Genomic DNA, 19,035 nt, shown 5'->3' on the forward strand with positions numbered 1-19,035 from the left:
ATGTTTGACTCGCTATTTCTTGGTATTGTTGGCTGTCTAACCACTTGCCGACTCAAGTAACATGGATGCTTGGTGCTGTTGATGCCATGGCGAAGTCTACCAAGCCCCATCGGCTCGTACGTTGCCAGGAACGATATGAATTACGTTTCCCATGACGAATCACATCTCGATCATTTCCATTTGAGAGCGTCAAGTTCACCCACGTAACTGTACGCTTGTAGTTTGCATGCGCTTATGCTCAACAAGCTTGCTTCGAACAAACCAGCTCAATTTCTATAAGACATGCAGGTGTCATGAAAGTCGTGGAGCTCCCAGCGCAGAAATCCTGAGTCGGGTCCTTGAAGTCTCCGTGTCTGAATGATGGTGAGCACGAGGCGGGAATGCCGGGTCGTGGTACCGGTACTCGCAGCATTTACTTCAACTTTTCACTTTGCAAGCGCACATCGACGTGATGGAGATAGCCGACACACCTTGGGTGCTGCCTTCTGGTCAGCTTCCTGCGGCTGCGACTCAAAGCGGGGACGACGTCGACTTGTCGTCCGTACGAAGCCCCCGACAACACCTGAACCAAGACGCGCACCGGCGCTGGAAGGCGAGCACCGCCGTCGACTTTCTCAACAACGTGAAGCACATCGACATTCCCGAGGTGCACACCAAAGAGGACCGGGTGGTGCTTTACGCGCTGGAGGTGAATTTGAGTCGACCCATGTCAGTCCCAGGACACTGTCCCCCATTCGTGGTAGAACGGCGTTTTTCGGACTTTGAAGACCTCCGCAACAGCGTCTGGAGCGCAGTGAGCGCCACGCCCCCGTGCACGTGTCAGTACTGCTTGGACTTGCTGGTGTACATTCGGTTCAAAGTGGACCAGCCGCGTGGGCTCATCAAGCTCACCGCCGGCACGGAGAAACGGAGGAGAATTCTCGTTCAATTCACGAGCGACCTGGTGGCCATGGGCAGACGTCGAGCGGAGAAAACTGGCAAACGAGAATGCCAGGCACAACTAGCCATTCCTGTTTTGCTGGAGGAGTTTCTAGTTGGAGTTGGGAAGAATGGGTAGACTGCATCATAGGACGTCTTCGAACCTCCTTATTAGGCGTAACTAGCTATACATCAGTGCCGACGAGTGCATAATATTCCTATCTCCTTAGCTGAATATCTGAGGCTTGGTGGGGGACCGCTTGGCCTTGATATGCTGCTTCTGCAGTTTGGTGAGCACGGTATTTGTCACCTTGAGACGCAAAGCGCGCTCTGTGAGCGGCGTTTCTGCCAGCAGTTCGTCCGCCTTGTCCGCAAAAGTGTTGAAGAACTGCATGATCTCGTCGATCGGTTTGTCCATCACAAACTGCTCCGAGAGCTGAAGGAGCGCCACGGCCACTCGCAGCATGATCTTCCAGTTCTTCTCGAAGAGGAAGACGTCCCAGATCCGGTTTAAGGAGTCAGCAGGCAGAACGTTCAGGTACAGATACAGCGTCTGGAACCAGCCCACCGCGAACATTTCAATCGGCACCTTCTCGCTGGCAAAATGCTCGGCCAGAGCTGGTTCCGTCAGCTCCAGCAGCCTCTGCGTCTGGAAGCAGTGCACGTGAAGGGTGTGGAGGCCTGGAGCGAACATTTCGTGCAACCCGTACTGCTCGAACAGCGTCACCAGTAGCCAGAACGTGTTCTCGGCCTCCGCCTTTGTATCCGCGGCAGCACCGCTTCTCTTCACCTTGTTCAGCACGTGCGCAGCGATGTAATCCATACCCTGACAGTAGCCAACGGCCGGAAACCGCCCCGCGAGCGCATGCAAAATCTCGCTCAGCTGAGTTGTCAAGTCTTCCTCGGACACTTGGTCCTTGTGGTTGGCCGCGCGCTTGTGAGGCGCCACGCGGCCGTACGTGCGTCGAACATCCGTCATGATGAGCTCCGTGGCATCGCCCTTCGACAGCGCCATCTGCAAGTACGTGTCGTAGTCCAGCTCGGACGCGTCGCGCGTCTTTCTAACCTGGGTCGTCTTCTCCCAGTAGGCGAAGCGGACACTGGAAGGGAGCTCGCCGTAGCGCACACAAAACTTTTCCAGTCGCCGCTCCGAGGCGATAAAGTCCCGGCAGGCTTTGTTCACGCAGGACACTCGCGCCAGCACAGGCAGGTCGCCGCAGAAAAGCAGGATGGTGCCCAGCACGTACGGTGTAGCAAAGCACTGGTCAGCTAGACCAGTGGGCGTCGCATCGTTTTCGACCGAGTGGACGCTCGAGTTGCTGATCGCTCGCGCTACAATGAAAACAAGCACAGAGCGATGTCAGCGCTGCGGAGCCTCCGACTGTGAACCAGTCAAGACAACTTACTCATTCTCAAGAGTCCTTTAGCTCGAGAAGGCGAGTCCACTGGTCCTGCCTTGTACTTCTCCAGGAAGAGACAACTTGCCAGCTTGGGGTCCTCCACGTACTCCAGCATGTCCACCGTCGTGTCTCCCAGATAAATGTCCGTCATGACGTTGAGTCCCATGGTGTGGATCCTCTCGGCCACAGGCCCCGCCGCCGCCAACTTGGTCTTCAGCATGCTCCATCCCTGGGTCGACCCCTCCTTCATCTTGCTCGCCGCCGTCGTCAATCCTGAACAGTACACAAAGTCAGTCTCTTCACTTCCACCTGCCAGCAGCAAAAACTCCAAAAACCTGCAGTCGCCGACGTCTTGGCCTTGACAATCGTGGGCTGGTACTTCTCCAACCTAGGAATAAGAAAGAACGCGTAGCCATTTAGACCCTTTGCTCCACAAAAGGGTCCTTTGTGTCAAAAATGTCCTCACTTTTTGCTGGTTTGGTCCCTCATGTGCAGCAGCTGCGGCCCCAGCGTCTTCTTGGCTGTAGCCGCCCGGTCCTTCATGAGTCCGAAGGCGCTGGCCAGGCCGGTCGCCCCCGAGCCTGTGGCTGTGGGCGCGTCGCCCGCGTCCTCGTCGCTCGCCGGGTCCAGCGGCTTGAGCACCGGCGCGGCCGGCGGCAGTTTCTCGCTCGGCTCCTCGGCCCCGGAGCTCGACGCAGATGACGAGGACACGGGCGACGCCGCCGACGAGGGCGCAACGGGGAGCTCCTCCACGGGTGACGCGGCGGCGGGGCAGACGGCGGGCTCCTCCATCGCGGGGATATTCGGGTGTGTGCTGACGGAGAAGTCTGAGACGTCCTGAGTCCGCCTGCCAAGCTTTTACGATGGCTAAGTATGGAAGAAAGAGATTTGCAAGGGAAAAAATAGGCAGGGCGGACTGGGAACGCCAAGTGACTTTTGTTCAGCACCGCTCGCTGTGGTGCTGGAACTTGTGCTGTCTCCAGCAGAATTTGGTGGCGCTGCTGGTCGATGCCATACTGTGCTTCGAAGGATATCGCTCGACCAGTTCGGTGAAGTGGGTGAGCCTCGTCCTTACATGCTGAACGTGCTGCAGGTGCTGCGTCTTCGCCTCACGCCATGTGTGACCAAACAGAGCTTCTGTCTGCGCTTGGAGTCGCTGCAACTACGGGATTGCACTCAAGCTGCAGGGAATGTCTGCACACACCATGGCTGCTGGGCTAACTCGAGGGCGTGAAGACAAGCTTCCTTTGCGTTGCAGGCCTTTGGTTTCACCAGCGTCAATGACTAGCATCTAGCAGTGGCAAGCTCTTCGTCCCATTCATCTGTCGACTACATAGGAGGCAACATCCTCATAAGCATGACGCTGCTTCAGCTGCTCGTCTCCCTCTTGATGTGCTGCTCGGTCGTCACCAGCTCAAGCTCCTGCAACTCGACCCAACTGCTGTCGGCCCTGCAGCCAATCCGAGCCAACGCCAACTTCTCCACGTGCCAAGTGGACGCCAGCGCCGCTGCAATCTGTGCGAGCTCCGCGTGCGAGTCGCTCATGACGCCGCTCGCAACTCTCCAGCTACCAGAGTGCCAAGTGTCCCTCAAGGGCGTCGTCTTCTCCACCTCAAGCGTCCACTCGCTCAGCTGCCAGCAGCCCACCACTCAAACCGAGCAAGACGCATTGGACGCCGATATCCTGAGGACCATTCTTCGTCTACTGACAAAGGGACATCCGACAACGCTAACCTAAATCAATACATTTCCGAATCAAAAATCACCAGACTCAGAATTCTGATACCATCGCCTTCCCAGTCACTTTTGGTTCGGAGCAAATGGACATCCTGAGCGTCGACGTGCTGCCCCCCGCGGGCCATGATGGGGACGACGAAGCCAGCGAGGATCACACGTTACTACGTCTCCACGTCTCTTCTAGCTCCCTGCACGATGGGAGCGACGACGGCGCCGTATTGGCCGAGCAAGACGCCGCCGACTACGACGCCTCCCAGACGCCCAATAGCCCGCCGAGTCACCGTTCCGGGGCCCGGAGACGCCGCAAAATCGGCAAAGGCATCCAGCTGATCCTACTGAGGAAGTATGTGCAGTGTGCCAAGCAGTTCAGCCGCCTGCCAGACCGTTTGACGACGGAGCAGTTGCTGGAACAGGGTTACGACGAGTTCTACTACCAAGGAGGGAACCTCAACGAGCCGCGGCTGAGCTACGCGGCCTTCCTCAAGCTCGTGCGCAACCGGAGGAGTGAAGTGGCCAGACACGCAAGCGGTGCAGGCTCCATTTCCCAACGGTGAGTGAACTTTTGACCTTTTTTAGAGACTTAGACCAGTTATGGGGGCTCACGGAGGCGCGTTTTGTGCTGTGTAGAGGAACGAGACGCCACCAGAAGGAGCAGATGGAGATCCGAGCTCTTATCGACGAGCTGGAGCATGTCCGACATGGACAAGCTCGAGGATCGTTGGAATACGACACTTTGGGCCCCTCAAGTGCTGGAGACGACCATACACGGAACGTCATGACGGACGCGTCGGTGCCCATTCTGTCGGACTCGTCGTCCATCATGGGCGATGCAGGGACGGATGGTGGAGTGTCGGCGGGGGACTTGTCCACGGCGGAGACGTACTCGTCCGTCATGTCTGGGCCGGACAGTGGCGGTGACGACGTTGTGGTCTCACGGTCCAAGCTGGACTTGATTCTGCGCGTGGCGCAGGAGACGCTGTTGGCGCAGAAGAAGATTCTCGAGGAAGTGAGGGCGATGGAACAACGAGTGGCGGGCATTCATTAGTGGTTGTTTGCAGGGGCAGGCTGGAGAGGTTGTCAAGGGCTGGTATTTTCGGTAATGTATTCTGTTTGAGCTGCGTTCGGTGACTTGTGAAGAGGTTCGTGACGAACGCCTTGGGTCTATCTATGGTATACTGTTGGAAGTGAAGGGGCGGTTGCAACGAAGGACTTGCTACGAAGAGCCCGCAGACTGGCCCGAGCGCAAGAGGAATGGCGGATCTCATTGCGAAAATCGGCAGGTTTTTCGCTGATCAAGAGGCTCAGATCCAGGAGACCTACTCACAAGTCGCTCAGGCTCCAGCTCGTGCTCCGCCGAGACCTTCACCTCCTGTGCACAAGATCCCAACGCCGCTCAATGCGCACCCGCCGGATGCTGAGCGAGGATCTCCAGTCGCGAATCCTGCTCCGAAGCCGCCACGCAATACCTCGATAGCTCGTCGACGATTGTCTTTCAAATCGGCTGTGGAGTCCACAGCGCCATTGCAGCCTCCCGAATGTCCGCTCGAAAGCATCAACCAGATACTTGACGGAGTTCAGCAACAGAACAAGGTTCGGGATGTCCCTCCCTTGGGGTTTTCAGTGACTCAACCAATGGCGAGAAACTCGCTGCCGCCAGAAGACCCTTGGAGCCGTCAATTGAGTGGAGGCGTCGTTTCTTGGACATCGTCTTCTTCGCCAGCCTCTACTAGCAGTAGCAGGGGCTCGAGTGTCAAAGACGAAGGCCGCTCTTCTCAAGCCAGCTCCGACATAAGCGAAAGACCGCGCAAGCCACGCCCACCGCAACAGAAGAATCGCAAGCGCCTTCGCAAGAAGAAACGTGGCGGGTCAAAGCATCCAGGGAACCAGGAAGATGACCAGCCAGATCCCAAGCAGGTAGCAAGGGAGAACGCTGCGAAGGTTGCAGCGGCACTTGTACTCGCTCAAGAGCGCGCGAAGCGTATTCAACAGGAGAAGCTCCAGTCCGATCGTGAGCAGGAACTTGAACGCCAAGAGGCAGCAGTTCGACTGCAAGAGCAGATGCTGAGGATTGAAGCAGTACGCGCAAGGTCGTTCAGACATTCGTCGTACAGTGAGTCGGAAGGCAACGACGACGAGACGGATTCGGTCTGGGCGGCAGATACCAACGACATGATGGAGCTGCACAAGCCACCGAGTGAGTTTATGACTGAGCTGGAAGCTCAGCTACGAGATAAAGTAAGTGGCGTGTGCAGATTGCGCGTAGTGAGTTGTCTGACCCTGGTGCGCTGTTGTTTTGCTCTAGATGTCTCTGGAGATGCGTGTGAAGCAGAGCTGCATTGAAAAGCACAAGCAGCGCGAGCGCGTTCGGCTGAAGCTTGACAAAGTTGTGCCGCAGAATGCTGTTCAGAGTGCAAAGGTTGCTCGTCTGGCAGCTATGAAAGTTTCTCTGGAAACGGAGCTCGCAGCAGCGCTGGAGGAGACAGCTCAAACACGACAACAGCGGAGAGAGCTGGAGCTCGCCGACGAAAAAGAGCGGCTGAGGCGGCAGCGAGAAGCAGAGAGGGCGTTGCAAGTACGTCTGCGTGAAGAAGAGTGGAGCAGTATGATGGAGGACGAGAAGGCCCGGTCTCAAGTTGCTGCGGAGGCGCGGGCGAAAGCCAGCCAACGAGTGGAAGCCCACTCAGCCAAACTCCGGAGAATGCTGCAGGCGTATCGATACGAGTCACGCAGCGACTTGTCGTCCAGTGCCGGGACCAACAACAACGAAGGCAATCAGAGCGACAACGAATGTGACGCGTCAACCTCTCGTCCCAGTACTGAGGATTTGTCAAGCGAACCCGCGCAGCCTTTCAAGATGGGCTTCTTCCTGCCGCCAGAGCTCGCAGACTTCGAAGAAGATGGTCTCTGTGGTACCAGCGGCAGCGAGGCCAAGATGCCCAACAACAATGAGGGCTCTGACGACTGCACGAAAGCTGCGAGCCCAACGCAGCCCGAATCTACTAAGCCATTACCATTTCGATGGCAAGTGCCGCCATTTCCCGACCAAGCGCAGTTCACGCAGGTGCTCCTTGACATGGTCAGCGACGACGAAGACGAGTAAGGACATTTATCAGACACGGATGTATTCAAAGATGGCTACTTTCTCACCAATCTACATCCAGACTGCAGTATCGTTGTAAGGTTTGTAGACGAGATCGGTCTTCTCGTCGCACGAGTGCACGACGCCTCGTGTAGGAGCGAACCGTGTCGTAGTCGACAGGATAAACGACCGCACTTTGTGCTTGGACGCGATGGCAGAAAACTGGGCGCCGGTCGTCCGTCCCCCCGTGACGGATCTGCCTTGACACTCGGCATCCTCAAAAACCACGAGTTGGGTTCCTTGTGGCTCGGGGTCCCAGACAAAAGCAGCGACCGCCTCGCTGTCCGCGCAAAGCGGGTAGCACCGACCTGTGGCGTCGAATCGGACTTGGCCAACGTAGTCTTCGAAGCTGCTGTCTGTGTACATGAGGACCGTGAAGTCGGCACTGCTGAGAGAAGTCAAGGCCGAAGCCAAGAACACAGACGCGGTCGAAGTCTTCATTGCTTGCGTGCTGCGAGGCAGAATGAGGAATGGCAAGCGCTGCCATCGCCGGCCAAGCCACCCATTCCATTCCCGAGGACTTGTCATCTCGGGTGGGTGGGATATCCCAGCATGGTGGCGGCTTCAACTGGTTTCGAAGATGGCCGATATCTGGACGTTGAGCACTCCCTCGACGTCTGCAATGGCACCACCCCCAGCGCCCCGAATGTCACGTGCAACGTCCCTGTTAAGCTTTGCCACTCTCAAACTTGCATCGTTCAGCGTCAAGCTCCCACCATGCAGACGCTGCCCACCTTCCTCGCTGTTGTGCTGCTCGTCTCAATCAACTTGGCTAAGGCCGAGAACTGCACCGTCCTCCAAGTGTACAACGCGCTGCAGCCACTCGCCTCCGACAACAACTTCGCCACCTGCCAGACCGACAGCAACTACACGCTGCTGTCCTTCGCGTCTCCGTCGCTCAACCAGACCGCCGGATTCTGCAGCAGCTCCGCGTGTCAGGCGCTGCTCAACACGACGCTGTCCTCAGGTCTCCTACCTGACTGCGAGGTGATTCTCGGCCTGCACGTCCTCAACCTCACAGACGCCGTGTCCATCGCTGCCACATGCAGTCTACACGAGCGTGCAGTGAGCAAAGCGGAGGGCGACGACGCGCTCGGCCACACGGCGGACAACGTCGTGACCGTCGTCGGCCACTCCGTCCCCATGGACGAACTAGCGGACATCATGGCACTACTGCGCGAGTAGATAGCTACAGCTCTGTATGAACAAGTGTATTGTCCTCTTAACACCTTTACTCGTCGCTCTTCTGCTGCTCGCGGTGGGCGCAGATGCGCGTGGCCCACTTGCGCGCAGTCTCCTTGACGTGAGCTTCGTCGATGGTCGTGAGCTTGTGGTTGTCCAGCAGGTGCTTGCCGTTGACCCAGACGTCCGACACGTGCTCGCGGCCCGCGACGTACACGACGTGGCTGATGGCGCTGTACATGGGGAGCATCTCGATGCTGTCGCACTCGACGGCCATCACGTCGGCGCGCTTGCCCACCTCGATGGACCCGATGTCCTTCTCGAGACCAAGGGCACGCGCGCCGTTGAGTGTGGCCATCTGCAGCGCGGTCACTGCGGGCACACTGGAGCTCTCGAGCGTCTGCGCCTTGGCCAGGATCGCGGCCAGCTTCATCTCGCCCAGCATGTCGAGCGAGTTGTTGCTCGCCGCGCCGTCCGTGCCGAGGCCCACGTTGACGCCGCGCTTGAGCATCTCTGCGACGGGGGCGATGCCCGACGCCAGCTTGAGGTTGGACGACGGGCAGTGCGCCACGTGCGCGCCGGCCGCCGCCACGTCGTCCATCTCGTCCGGCGTGAGCTGCGTCATGTGCGCGCAGATGAAGTGGTCCGAGAGCAGCCCCATGCGCTTGAGGTTGGCCAGCGGCCGCAGCTTGTGGTCGCTCTGGTGGCAGCTCATGGACTGGCGGTTCAGCGTCTCGCTGTCGTGGCACTCGCCCGCGGTCTCGTGCAGGTGCATGTGCATGCGCGCCTTGTGCTCCCTGGCGAGCGCGTCCGCACGCTGCAGACTCTTGTCCGAGACCGTGTACGGCGCGTGCGGGGCCATGGTGGCCGTGATCAGGTCGTGGCGACCAGGCGCGTACTTCTCGAGGTTCGGCTGCGCCTTGGCCAGGTACTCGTCGGGGCCCGAGCCGTACGGGCCCGGGAACTCCATGACGATCTGGCCCACGGCGCCGCGGAAGCCCGTCTCCTCTAGCACGCGGCACACGGCGTCCGGGAAGAAGTACATGTCGTTGCAGCACGTAGTGCCGCAGCGGAGCATCTCGGCCACGGCGTGCGTCATGCCTTCGCGAATGAACTCGGGGCCGACGAACGCGCCCTCGGTGGGCCAAATGTCCTGCGCCAGCCAGTCGCACAGCGGCTTGTCGTCCGCCAGGCCGCGCAGCAGCGTCATGGCCGAGTGCGTGTGCAGGTTCACGAGGCCGGGCGTCACGATGTGCGCGGGCAGGTGGCGCTCCTCCGTGCCCACGAACTGGCGCTGGGCCTCGTCGCGGGGCAGCAGCGCCACGATGCGCGCGTTGTCAATGACGATGGCATGGTCAGACAGCACCTCGTTGCTGGGCACGACGGGTACGATGAAGGCCGCGAAGATGATGAGATCCACCGACTGCTGGTCGGCCGAGGCCTCGACGTCCGTGGGGGATTGGTGGGGAGGCATGAGTATTGGTGATCAAGTCGGTAAATGGAGGATTGGCTGAAAACGGGGGCAGACGATTGGCTGAAAATGGGTTGAGGACACTGGAGGACGATGGAGGACACTCACGACAACTTCAACCTGGGCTACTATTTACTATTCACGCAGTAGAGTGAGCAGCGCTCCGGTGACTTCGCCTACCTCGTCCATTGGAGCAGAATGGCCCAAAACAGTCGCGACGTGGCCCGAAGTGCGTTGCGCCTTGCTGCGGATTTCGGCTTTGTCGACGGCGCGCTCTTCCAGTTTCAGCACTTCTGTAGCTGGCGCACACTTGGAAGCGACGACGGCCACCGCGTCGGAGAGTTTGAGAGCGTGGCCGCCGGCGACGACTTGACAATCAGGTAATGCGCTGGACGATAAAGTGGCCCGCAGCAGAGCCTGGCACGCAGAACTGGCACAGAAACTTCTGGTCTGGACGAGTGAAGGCGCCACGAATGACAGCATAGTGTAGTTGCTGTCGGTCTGGCAGACGGAGAAGTCGGGGGTCGGTTCAAGTGATTGCAACGTATCGTTGATCAATTGAATAGTACAGTTGCCGGCGTCGACAGTGTAGTACAAGTGGAAGGTTGAGAGCAGAACAAAAGCACGGAGGGCTGGGAAGAACAGCATGGTGGGAGTTTGGTGAGTTTTTAAGAATGAGGGCATTGAATTGAGCTAAGCGTTAGTGATGAAAGTGAAAGATGGGGGTGCCTTAGAATGATCAGTTACTATTGATGAAAGAGGCTGACATTTGCTGTGTCCAGCGAAATCGTCAACGGTATGGATTGTTTGTTGTTGTTGTTTTGGTCACGCTAGATTAGGAAGTATTTTCAGAAACCCAAAGCAACGACCTTCTCGTGGCTTTATGTCGATCGTTTGATTGCCTTGGCATTTGCCACAGCATTATGATGACCATCGAACCGACAAACCCAGCGCCAGCTCTAGTGAAATGGAAACTACAATACCACATCAGTACAAACCCAGAGGAGCAAGTGAACGGAGGATGGATTATACTCAGAGAGGAAGCCGATACGACATGGCATGGAGTGGCAGCATCAAGCATCAGGTTCCCGACCCAAGGAACTCGACAAGCCAACGCGGTGAAAATACTGGATAATGGGCTCCAAAAACTAAAGAAGCTCGGAGACGTACCTCCGAATCGACAGTGTGGATAAAACAATCCAAAAGCACCTCAATGCAAAACCAGCGACAACACAGCGCGACAGCCACATCCAAAAACTGGATCAAGAACTACAGCGCTTCTTCGTAGTGCAATGGAGCACACCAGCAAAAGCCGACCTGGAAGCAGTGCGGACACTGACACAAACCCACAAGACTCGACAATTTAACCTACAACAACCAAGCACAACAACAGACCCGATGCATAGCTACCTATCCGACTTCAAACCACGAGATCAACCAGAAGCAACGCCACCCAGACAGAGGCACGACATCAAGTCGCGTCTTTTATATTATCAAAAGGCTTCTATAGAAAACACATAAACATCAAATAGAAGGCCACTTAACCACCACTTTATGTCGATCGTTTGATCATGCCGATTCAGAGCAAGAATTCGCTACATATACACTTTTGCACGTCAAGACTGCGCGGAGAATCGATTTTGCGTAATCAGCAAACAACAGCCTGATTGCTGTTTAGTCGCCAAGTACCAATAAGATCAACAGAAGTGCTTCAGTAAAATATGCGTAATTACGGCTCAATTTGCCAAACTTTGGTCCAAAAAGTAAAAAAACAAAACATGAAGAACTTCGGCTAAGTGCTACATTGTCGACTAGCGAGCACTTGGGGCGTTTGTCGCAGTGAAAGTGTTGGTTGCGGCAACTGGCGTCGATGTTGCCGCGGTGAAGGTAGCCGAGTTTTGAGTAGGTGTTGGTGTCTGTGGGGTTGTCGTCGATGCGTCGGTGCTGGAGCTGCTGATCATCGTGGCCTCGTCCGTTGATGTGATGTCTGATGCACTAGCCAATTGATCATCCGTCATCTCAAGGTAATGGAACGCGAATTTGTTTTTCCAGTTGGCCACCTTGACCTGCCTCCGACCATCCTTGATATCTTCGACACGGTTGTAGCACATAGTGTGCGCGGAGCTCGGGATATTGAAGTTTTTTCGGAACTCGGGATTGAAATCCTCCACACCAAAGTTGTCGTTGAACCAGAGACAATCCAAGGTTTCGCCCTGCTCCAGTGCTTCCGTGTTAGTGCTGGTGTTGGAGAGAGCGGCGTCGTAGATGTCCTGGAAGAGGTTGAAACTTCGACCAATCGCCTTCTTCTTTCTGTCAGCTGTGACCGGGACGTCCACGTAGTTAGAATCAAAGAGCTTTCTCGTGTGGCTCTGCGGACAAGAAAGGCCTTCACTCTGCAACAATGCGAACATGTCGTCTGACGCGTACGAGTAAGAAATGTTGCCCATATCGGTAGCGTCGACGTAGCGCCAGTACTCTTTCGGCTGATACGCGAAGAACTTCCCGAGTCGAGGGTGGTTTTCCACGGGAATTCTCGTCTGACCGACTGCGTTCCAGTACATTGTCATTGTCGACAACGACGTTGGCGAGACATAGGGATAGTCAGCCTGGGCACAGCTCTGAAACGAGTAGTCACCGGTCTTTTTCTCGTTGTCTGTCAATCCTCGTCCGATTTGGCAGTTGAAGTAGAGCTGCTGGATCAAATCAACAGTAGCGCTGTTCGTACGAAACATGGTTCAAGGAGAAAGTTAGCACGAGGAGTAGAGAGTTTAACAACGTCTGGGGTGAGCGACGTACTGGTGACTGTAAAACACGGGGTCGGCGGATGTCGGGAAGGAAGCCATTGCGCCCATGGCTGTGTTATGGATGGATTGATGCAACCCGTAGTGGATGTTCTGGGAGAACCAGGAGTAGCCGTACTGGAGGCTGAGGTATTTCGCGAGAGAGGCGTAGCAAATGCCGGAAGGAGGGGGCACTGTTGTCCACAAGCCTCGGGGGATGCAACCAGCGCAGGATGATCCGCTCATCGTTGATTTTTCACAGAAATTAGTGAAGTCGGCGTATTGTGATGCCAATCCGTTGACGCAGTTGCCGTTGACGGTGTATCCGTTCACCGTGAGTGACGTAGGGGGGCCCGTGCTACCGCCCATATCCTTCAAGAACGTCGAGCAGTCCTCAAACGAGGTGCACGAATTGGTCAGGAATTTGGCGTAGTCGGCAAAGTAGTCCCAGTACGGAATCGTGATGCACGCATATCTCGTGCCGAGGCTGCGCAGCATTTCTTCGTACGCGAGCAGGTAGCGGCGGTGCCAGTAGATCATGCCGCACGTGTTGTGGGCCTCCTTGAAGGAAGCACGGTCCGAGTGCACTTCCACGAAAAGCGCATGGTATCCGGTGCTCATTGCCGTGGAGATAGCATCTCGATACAGCTTTTTGTCGTCCACAGAGAGAGCGTCCCAGGAGTAGCGAACACGGGAGACGCAGACTCCATTAGTCGGCCAAACATTCGCGCAGGTGCTCACCACCAGTGAAATGGAGACGAGGAGTGTGAGGAGCTGAAACTTTGGGTGGCGAGGAGCCATAATGTTTGGAAATGAAGCAACTCTTGGCCGGACAGTTCTTCTACGGGTCATCGAGCCGGGTGGTGGTGCCGAAGAGCTACTAGTCGGTTTAGCAGCTCAACACGCAGTCACACGCACGACGCCAAACCGTAGAAGAAGGAAACGAAGACCGAAAAAGGAAGAAGACCGCATGGAGCTTGGGTAGAAAGCGCCTTGTAGGTTTCCACAAAAATGTAGTCACATAACATGGACCCTGAACACTCCGTTCCCCATACCAGCCCGGAGCGGAAAGGCAAAACCGTTTCGGATGGAGAGCAGTCATTGGTACCAGAGAGCAAGTCGATACAGCGAAATAGTTCAGATGCGTGAAATGGTCAGCAACGCTTTTGGGGAAGTTTCACGTCCAGTGTGTGGCTCCCCGAGAATGCCGTCCAAACTCCAGCCAAGAAATAGTCACCTCCACCCTGCTTCGACTAAGGGTGCTTGCCACCTTGTGTCCGTAGGCGAAACCAACCGGACAAATTGAGCTTATCCCGCTTCCTTGCTACCACGACTGGCCGACATCTCGGACGTCTTGGGCTATCAATGGCATTGGCCAATGATGGTACCCAGGCTGCTCAGCCTGTTCATTTCGACAAGATTAGTTCAGCAGATAAATGATCGAAGTCAAACGAGACGAGAATTGCCACTTTTCCGTCCGAAGTTGAGATCAGACGCGCCACGCGTGCGATTCAAGTTGATACCGTACCAAACAACTCGCCGCTTTTCAATCAGGAGATCACGGAGCCCCTGGACGGAGCGAAGCAAGAAGTGGCGTGTGCTGAGTTTTCTTCTACCTCCCGAAAAGCCCACGGGAAAGACCAGTAAAGAATAACGTGACTCACAAACATGGTTGCTGGTACCGTAGATAATCCTCATCACGACGCACAACAAGCCGTTGCTCACTACTCGAGACTTGACTTGTCTTGCCATTGATCATGCTGTCCGGTCACATGTTTCACTAGCCGCGACTCTTCTGGCCTTGTGGGTTCGTTGTGTCACCGTCGGAGTACGATTTTCGCCTGTCCGAGGTTCAGTTGTGGTGACGGTTTTCAATTGGCAATGTCTTGGCTTGCTTCACGCGGCAATGACTCGCGCTTCACCGTGACCTTTGCACTCAAAGCGAGGGACTTGCCTATATTCCAAGACACTGCTCGTCTACTTCGATGGTTGCATGCTCTCCGTAGCTGGTTTCGCGCTTCTTTTCAATATTCCGCATCAACCATGTCCAAGCAGTTGCAAAGTATGTCGGCGTAAAATTCAGGCACCGACGACTGGTGACCGCACGATCGTCGACTCCAATTAGTTTGCCGGCTGAAATCACCAACCTGACTTGGAGGAAGACGTGACACCAGATGGGGTGGACAGGAGGCCGTTAGCGACACTGAGACCGCCGCCTTCAAGAAAGAGCAGCAGCACGGGTTGGTGCACTGGAGGTTGACGGAACTATGAGGACGGCGTTCAAGCAGGCCGAGCTCATCGAGCGTGAATACCACTTCGTGACCACGGGCGGCATCGAGCACTATTCGCTTGACTTTCGTTGTCACTTCGGCATCAAGTCTGGAGACCATCCTTGTTGCTGGGAGCTCGTTTCCCAAATGTGTGCTAGGAAAATGTCATCCGCGTCCAAAAGTAGCGAGGCATTGTCCGCGAGTTCTACAGAAAAACCGAACTCCATTTCAGCAACCACAAGCAAGAAGTAAAGAGAGGCGTGTACAGGCTGCAGAACCGTGCTATTGATCTGATTGTTCACCGAACTTGTCGTCTAAAAGCAAACACGGTAGGTAGGCTATCACAGCACCGGGTAGTAGTACAAATCCAGGCGCCAAACGCACAGCGGAGCGGTCACTTACTTGCGATAGTCGAAAGCTTAATACTCCTTCAGCGTCAGTCTCGGCACGATGTTCATGGCCTGCAACTCCTGGAACAGCAGCTTGCAGGCGTACGGGATACGGATGCTCACCACCTTCTCTTCGGACTTGCAGTGCTGGCACCAGCCTTCGTAACCAAGCATGCGGCAGCCCTGGCAGACGTCCGCGCTGAAGGCATCACTGGACAGCATGAGACGCTCCATAAGCAGCATACTGGCACCATAACCGATGAGACAATCGCGCTCCATTTCTCCCAGACGCAGACCACCGTCGCGCGAACGACCTTCAGTAGGCTGGCGAGTGAGAACGGCACGAGGACCACGCGCACGTGCGTGCATCTTGTCCATAACCATGTGCTTAAGTTTTTGGTAGTAGATCGGTCCCATGAAGATGTAACACTCGATTGGCTCGCCCGTAATACCAGACGTGAGGTAGTCCTTGCCAGCGTAGTTAAAACCGTTCTTCACCAGTTCGCGCGAACAATCCAGCACATGATCAGCCGAGCCGTACTTTTCACCGAAGGCCGTACCGTAGGCCCGACGGCCTGTGAGGACACCAGCCTTACCAGCGATCAACTCGATCATCTTTCCGACAGTCATACGACTAGGGAAACCGTGAGGGTTCATGATCAGATCAGGGCAGATACCTTGGTCATTGAACGGCATGTCTTCCTGGTTGCGAATCGTACCGCACACGCCCTTCTGACCGTGACGACTACTAAATTTGTCACCAATTTCAGGACGACGCGTCTGACGGATCAACACCTTCACCAAGAAATGGTTTGCTTCCGATGAGGTGAGCAGCACCTTGTCGACATAGGCCGGAATGGGTCCCTTGTATGTAGTCGGCGAAGGTGAGTACGTCACGTCGAGAGGATCACGTCCATCCACCGAATCGTTGAACTGCGTGGGCTGCTCCTTGTTAATCATAATCGCGCCGTTCTGAACAATACCACCAACGCGGCTAATACCGTCCGCGTCCAGTGACGAGTACTTGGCATTTCGGAAACCCATGCCAGCACCACCTGAGGTGGCGAGGCTATCGAAGTCCGGTGGGCCCACGATGCGGTCATAAGAACCATTTGCGTACTTCTTGATCATAGTCTGGTACTTCTTGAAAACCATGCAACGTCCAAAGCCACGATCCAGCGATGCCTTATTGAGAACGATAGCATCTTCAATATCGTAACCGGAGTAACTCATAACTGCCACAATAGCGTTCTGTCCTGCCGGCACACGGTCAAAGTTTACGAGGTCGAGAACACGCGTCTTCACCATAGGCATCTGGGGGTATACCATCGTGTAAAGCAGTGTGTCGATGCGCTCGAACTGGTTCATAGCGATCGTACCAATAGCTTGCTTACCCATAGCGCACTGGTACGTATTACGCGGAGACTGGTTGTGATGAGGGTACGGGATAAGGCCCGAGACAACACCCAAGATCGTTACTGGATCAATTTCCAGGTGAGTTGTGCGAGGTCCAATCTCGCTCTCGTGCAAAGCCACGAGACAGTTGTTCTCCTCGTTCACATCCACGTACTCCACGCAACCCTCCACAATGAGACTACTGAGATTGCGCACTCCAGCACGCAGCTCGTCGAGGTGACGCTGGGTTAGCCGAGTTCGGTGGGTCACAGGGTCAATAAGCAGCAGCGGACGACACACACGACCACCATCGGAAGCGATGTACACAACGCGCTGTACGTCATGAATCATGACGGAAACGAATTCTCCGATAAGACCAGCACGTCGAATACGACGAAGACGGGTCACAAATGCACGCGGGTTGACGTGCGTACCGATAATCACACCGTTGAGCATAACTAGGTAGTTGGACGCGTGGTTAATTTCTTCACCAGAGCTCAGAGACACGTCCGTCACCCCCAGGTCGAAACACAGCCGCTTGATCGGAGCAGGCTCCTCGTCTGAAGTTACGTGGCAAAGCAAAGCCAAGTTTTTAACAAGACCACAAGCTTCACCTTCGGGAGTATCAGCCGGACACAACATACCCCACTGCGATGGCTGCAACGAACGAGGGCCGGAAACCTTACGCGTCTTCTCGAACTGAGACGAAATACGTGTCATCATACCCAGCGCCGACATGTACGAGAGGCGTGAGAGCACGTGCGTGACACCGGCACGGTCCATACGGAAACGCTTGAGCGTCCAGTTGCCTGTAGACAAGGCGTGGTAGAAACCTTGTGTGATTGTGTCTGTGCGAACGCACTTGAGGATGTCGAACACCGACGCGCGGTTCGGCTTACTCAGTACCATGTCGGCCTGACGTTTCAGGTCGCTGTTAAAGCGTTTGAACAGGTCCTCGAAAAGCAGCGACAGCAGCTGACCTGCCAGTTCCAGACGCTTGTTGCCGTAGTAGTCCTTGTCATCCAACCGCGTGCGGTCCTTGTCTGTGAAGAGGATACGACGCACAATATGCGCCACGTAAATACTCTTAAGGCGGAAGTTGAAGTTCTCGCACGGCACGTGGTTAAGCACCAAGTTCGCCAACGCCGAGCGCGCAGCGTCTACCAAGTTGCGGTCCTGCTGCGGTCGGCCAGCGGCACCACGATGGCGACCTCCAGTCGCTCCAATCTTGGTCAGTGCGTTCATCTTGGATCCGATGTACTCTAGAGCCTGCTGCTGTGTGAAGACCTTGAGGTCCGAGGCTTCTTCAAACGACGCGGACAAAGCGTCGCAGATGTCGGACTCGCTTCCCACGAGACTCATTATCTCCTGGTCGCTCTCGACGCCCATGCCTCGTAGCACAATGACAATGGGGATGTCGCTACCAAACGAGTTAGACTTCAAGTACACGCGCCCCTTGTTCAGGAAGATATTGGTCCTGGACTTGCGTTCGTGGGTAGAACTGGTGATGCTGGCGCACACGTTCTTCTTGGCGTCCTCCTCGATAATGACTCGGTTCTTGGACAATTGTTCATGGATGAGCACCACCTTCTCCACGCCACGCACGATAAAGTAGCCGCCCGGGTCGTACGGACACTCCTTGAGCTTGGCCAGCGCGGCCTCGCCCTTGCCCGCAAGCACGCAGCGCGAGCTGCGCAGCATGATGGGGATGCGGCCGATGAGCACCTTGTTATTAGTCACGATCTTGTTGCCGCGGCGGTAGCGCACGCTCACGTAGACGGGCGCAGCGTACGTGCGGTCGCGCAGGCGACACTGGTGCGGCGTGACGCTGGCGCTCACGAAGGCCTCCTCGTCGATGGAGGGCGCGCCCAGCTGGATGTCCGTGTACTGCAGGAAGAACTTGGGGTCGGCGTCGCTGCGAACTACGTTGTTGGCCTGGGCGCGGACGATGTTGCGCATGTCGACGGACGTGAAGTAGTCGAACGAGTCGATGTGCTGCTTCACGAGGCCGCGCAGCTGCAGGAAGTACGGCAGCAGCTTCCACTTGTCCTGCACGCTGCCTACGGGCTTCTCCAGCTCCTCCAGGGACGCAGCGGACGGCGGCGCGCCCATGCTGCGGGGCCCGGCCGACGGCGCCATGGTGTGCTCTGTAGAATGCGGAATCAAGAGTGATGGCGTTTGAGGAATTACTGGTGCGCGGACGAGGATCATCTTTCACGGGGATGTCACGTTTCTGTTCATCTGGTAGTGAATTAGAACGACTCAAATTAGAAGGTGAGAATTATGAACCCATCTAAGCTGTGGTCTGCTTGGCTACATGCACTTGTACTCGATCGATGGCCCAGTGCGATTGA

At 56.0% G+C, this 19,035-nt stretch overlaps 10 protein-coding genes across 10 annotated transcripts; 5 read left to right on the forward strand and 5 right to left on the reverse strand.

Annotated features, from left to right (window-relative positions):
• Positions 1 to 451: 451 nt before the first annotated feature.
• Positions 452 to 1,057, forward strand: KRP23_5247 (uncharacterized protein; the record flags this gene model as incomplete). The annotated part of the gene is made up of 1 exon (XM_067890291.1): positions 452 to 1,057. One exon carries the CDS (start codon positions 452 to 454, stop codon positions 1,055 to 1,057), a length of 606 nt encoding a protein of 201 aa, XP_067746852.1.
• Positions 1,058 to 1,144: 87 nt separating this feature from the next.
• On the reverse strand, positions 1,145 to 3,110 carry KRP23_5248 (GTPase-activating protein GYP5; the record flags this gene model as incomplete). Its single annotated transcript, XM_067890292.1, has 4 exons — positions 1,145 to 2,250; positions 2,325 to 2,591; positions 2,654 to 2,706; positions 2,785 to 3,110. 4 exons carry the CDS (start codon positions 3,108 to 3,110, stop codon positions 1,145 to 1,147), a joined length of 1,752 nt encoding a protein of 583 aa, XP_067746853.1.
• A 565-nt stretch (positions 3,111 to 3,675) lies between these two features.
• On the forward strand, positions 3,676 to 4,056 carry KRP23_5249 (uncharacterized protein; the record flags this gene model as incomplete). Its single annotated transcript, XM_067890293.1, has 1 exon — positions 3,676 to 4,056. The coding sequence occupies one exon, from the start codon at positions 3,676 to 3,678 to the stop codon at positions 4,054 to 4,056; it is 381 nt and encodes a 126-aa protein (XP_067746854.1).
• An 82-nt stretch (positions 4,057 to 4,138) lies between these two features.
• On the forward strand, positions 4,139 to 5,100 carry KRP23_5250 (uncharacterized protein; the record flags this gene model as incomplete). Its single annotated transcript, XM_067890294.1, has 2 exons — positions 4,139 to 4,605; positions 4,683 to 5,100. The coding sequence occupies 2 exons, from the start codon at positions 4,139 to 4,141 to the stop codon at positions 5,098 to 5,100; spliced, it is 885 nt and encodes a 294-aa protein (XP_067746855.1).
• A 206-nt stretch (positions 5,101 to 5,306) lies between these two features.
• On the forward strand, positions 5,307 to 7,155 carry KRP23_5251 (uncharacterized protein; the record flags this gene model as incomplete). The annotated part of the gene is made up of 2 exons (XM_067890295.1): positions 5,307 to 6,290; positions 6,358 to 7,155. The coding sequence occupies 2 exons, from the start codon at positions 5,307 to 5,309 to the stop codon at positions 7,153 to 7,155; spliced, it is 1,782 nt and encodes a 593-aa protein (XP_067746856.1).
• A 51-nt stretch (positions 7,156 to 7,206) lies between these two features.
• KRP23_5252 (uncharacterized protein) lies at positions 7,207 to 7,635 on the reverse strand (the record flags this gene model as incomplete). The annotated part of the gene is made up of 1 exon (XM_067890296.1): positions 7,207 to 7,635. One exon carries the CDS (start codon positions 7,633 to 7,635, stop codon positions 7,207 to 7,209), a length of 429 nt encoding a protein of 142 aa, XP_067746857.1.
• Positions 7,636 to 7,911: 276 nt separating this feature from the next.
• Positions 7,912 to 8,379, forward strand: KRP23_5253 (uncharacterized protein; the record flags this gene model as incomplete). Its single annotated transcript, XM_067890297.1, has 1 exon — positions 7,912 to 8,379. One exon carries the CDS (start codon positions 7,912 to 7,914, stop codon positions 8,377 to 8,379), a length of 468 nt encoding a protein of 155 aa, XP_067746858.1.
• Positions 8,380 to 8,425: 46 nt separating this feature from the next.
• On the reverse strand, positions 8,426 to 9,850 carry KRP23_5254 (5-methylthioadenosine/S-adenosylhomocysteine deaminase; the record flags this gene model as incomplete). The annotated part of the gene is made up of 1 exon (XM_067890298.1): positions 8,426 to 9,850. The coding sequence occupies one exon, from the start codon at positions 9,848 to 9,850 to the stop codon at positions 8,426 to 8,428; it is 1,425 nt and encodes a 474-aa protein (XP_067746859.1).
• A 1,808-nt stretch (positions 9,851 to 11,658) lies between these two features.
• Positions 11,659 to 13,428, reverse strand: KRP23_5255 (Tyrosinase; the record flags this gene model as incomplete). Its single annotated transcript, XM_067890299.1, has 2 exons — positions 11,659 to 12,562; positions 12,644 to 13,428. The coding sequence occupies 2 exons, from the start codon at positions 13,426 to 13,428 to the stop codon at positions 11,659 to 11,661; spliced, it is 1,689 nt and encodes a 562-aa protein (XP_067746860.1).
• A 1,888-nt stretch (positions 13,429 to 15,316) lies between these two features.
• KRP23_5256 (DNA-directed RNA polymerase III subunit RPC2) lies at positions 15,317 to 18,820 on the reverse strand (the record flags this gene model as incomplete). Its single annotated transcript, XM_067890301.1, has 1 exon — positions 15,317 to 18,820. One exon carries the CDS (start codon positions 18,818 to 18,820, stop codon positions 15,317 to 15,319), a length of 3,504 nt encoding a protein of 1,167 aa, XP_067746861.1.
• Positions 18,821 to 19,035: the final 215 nt, after the last annotated feature.

The sequence above is a fragment of the Phytophthora ramorum genome (genome assembly GCF_020800215.1).
Source record: "Phytophthora ramorum isolate Pr-102 chromosome Unknown Phyram_PR-102_s0004, whole genome shotgun sequence".
NCBI lineage: Eukaryota > Oomycota > Peronosporomycetes > Peronosporales > Peronosporaceae > Phytophthora > Phytophthora ramorum.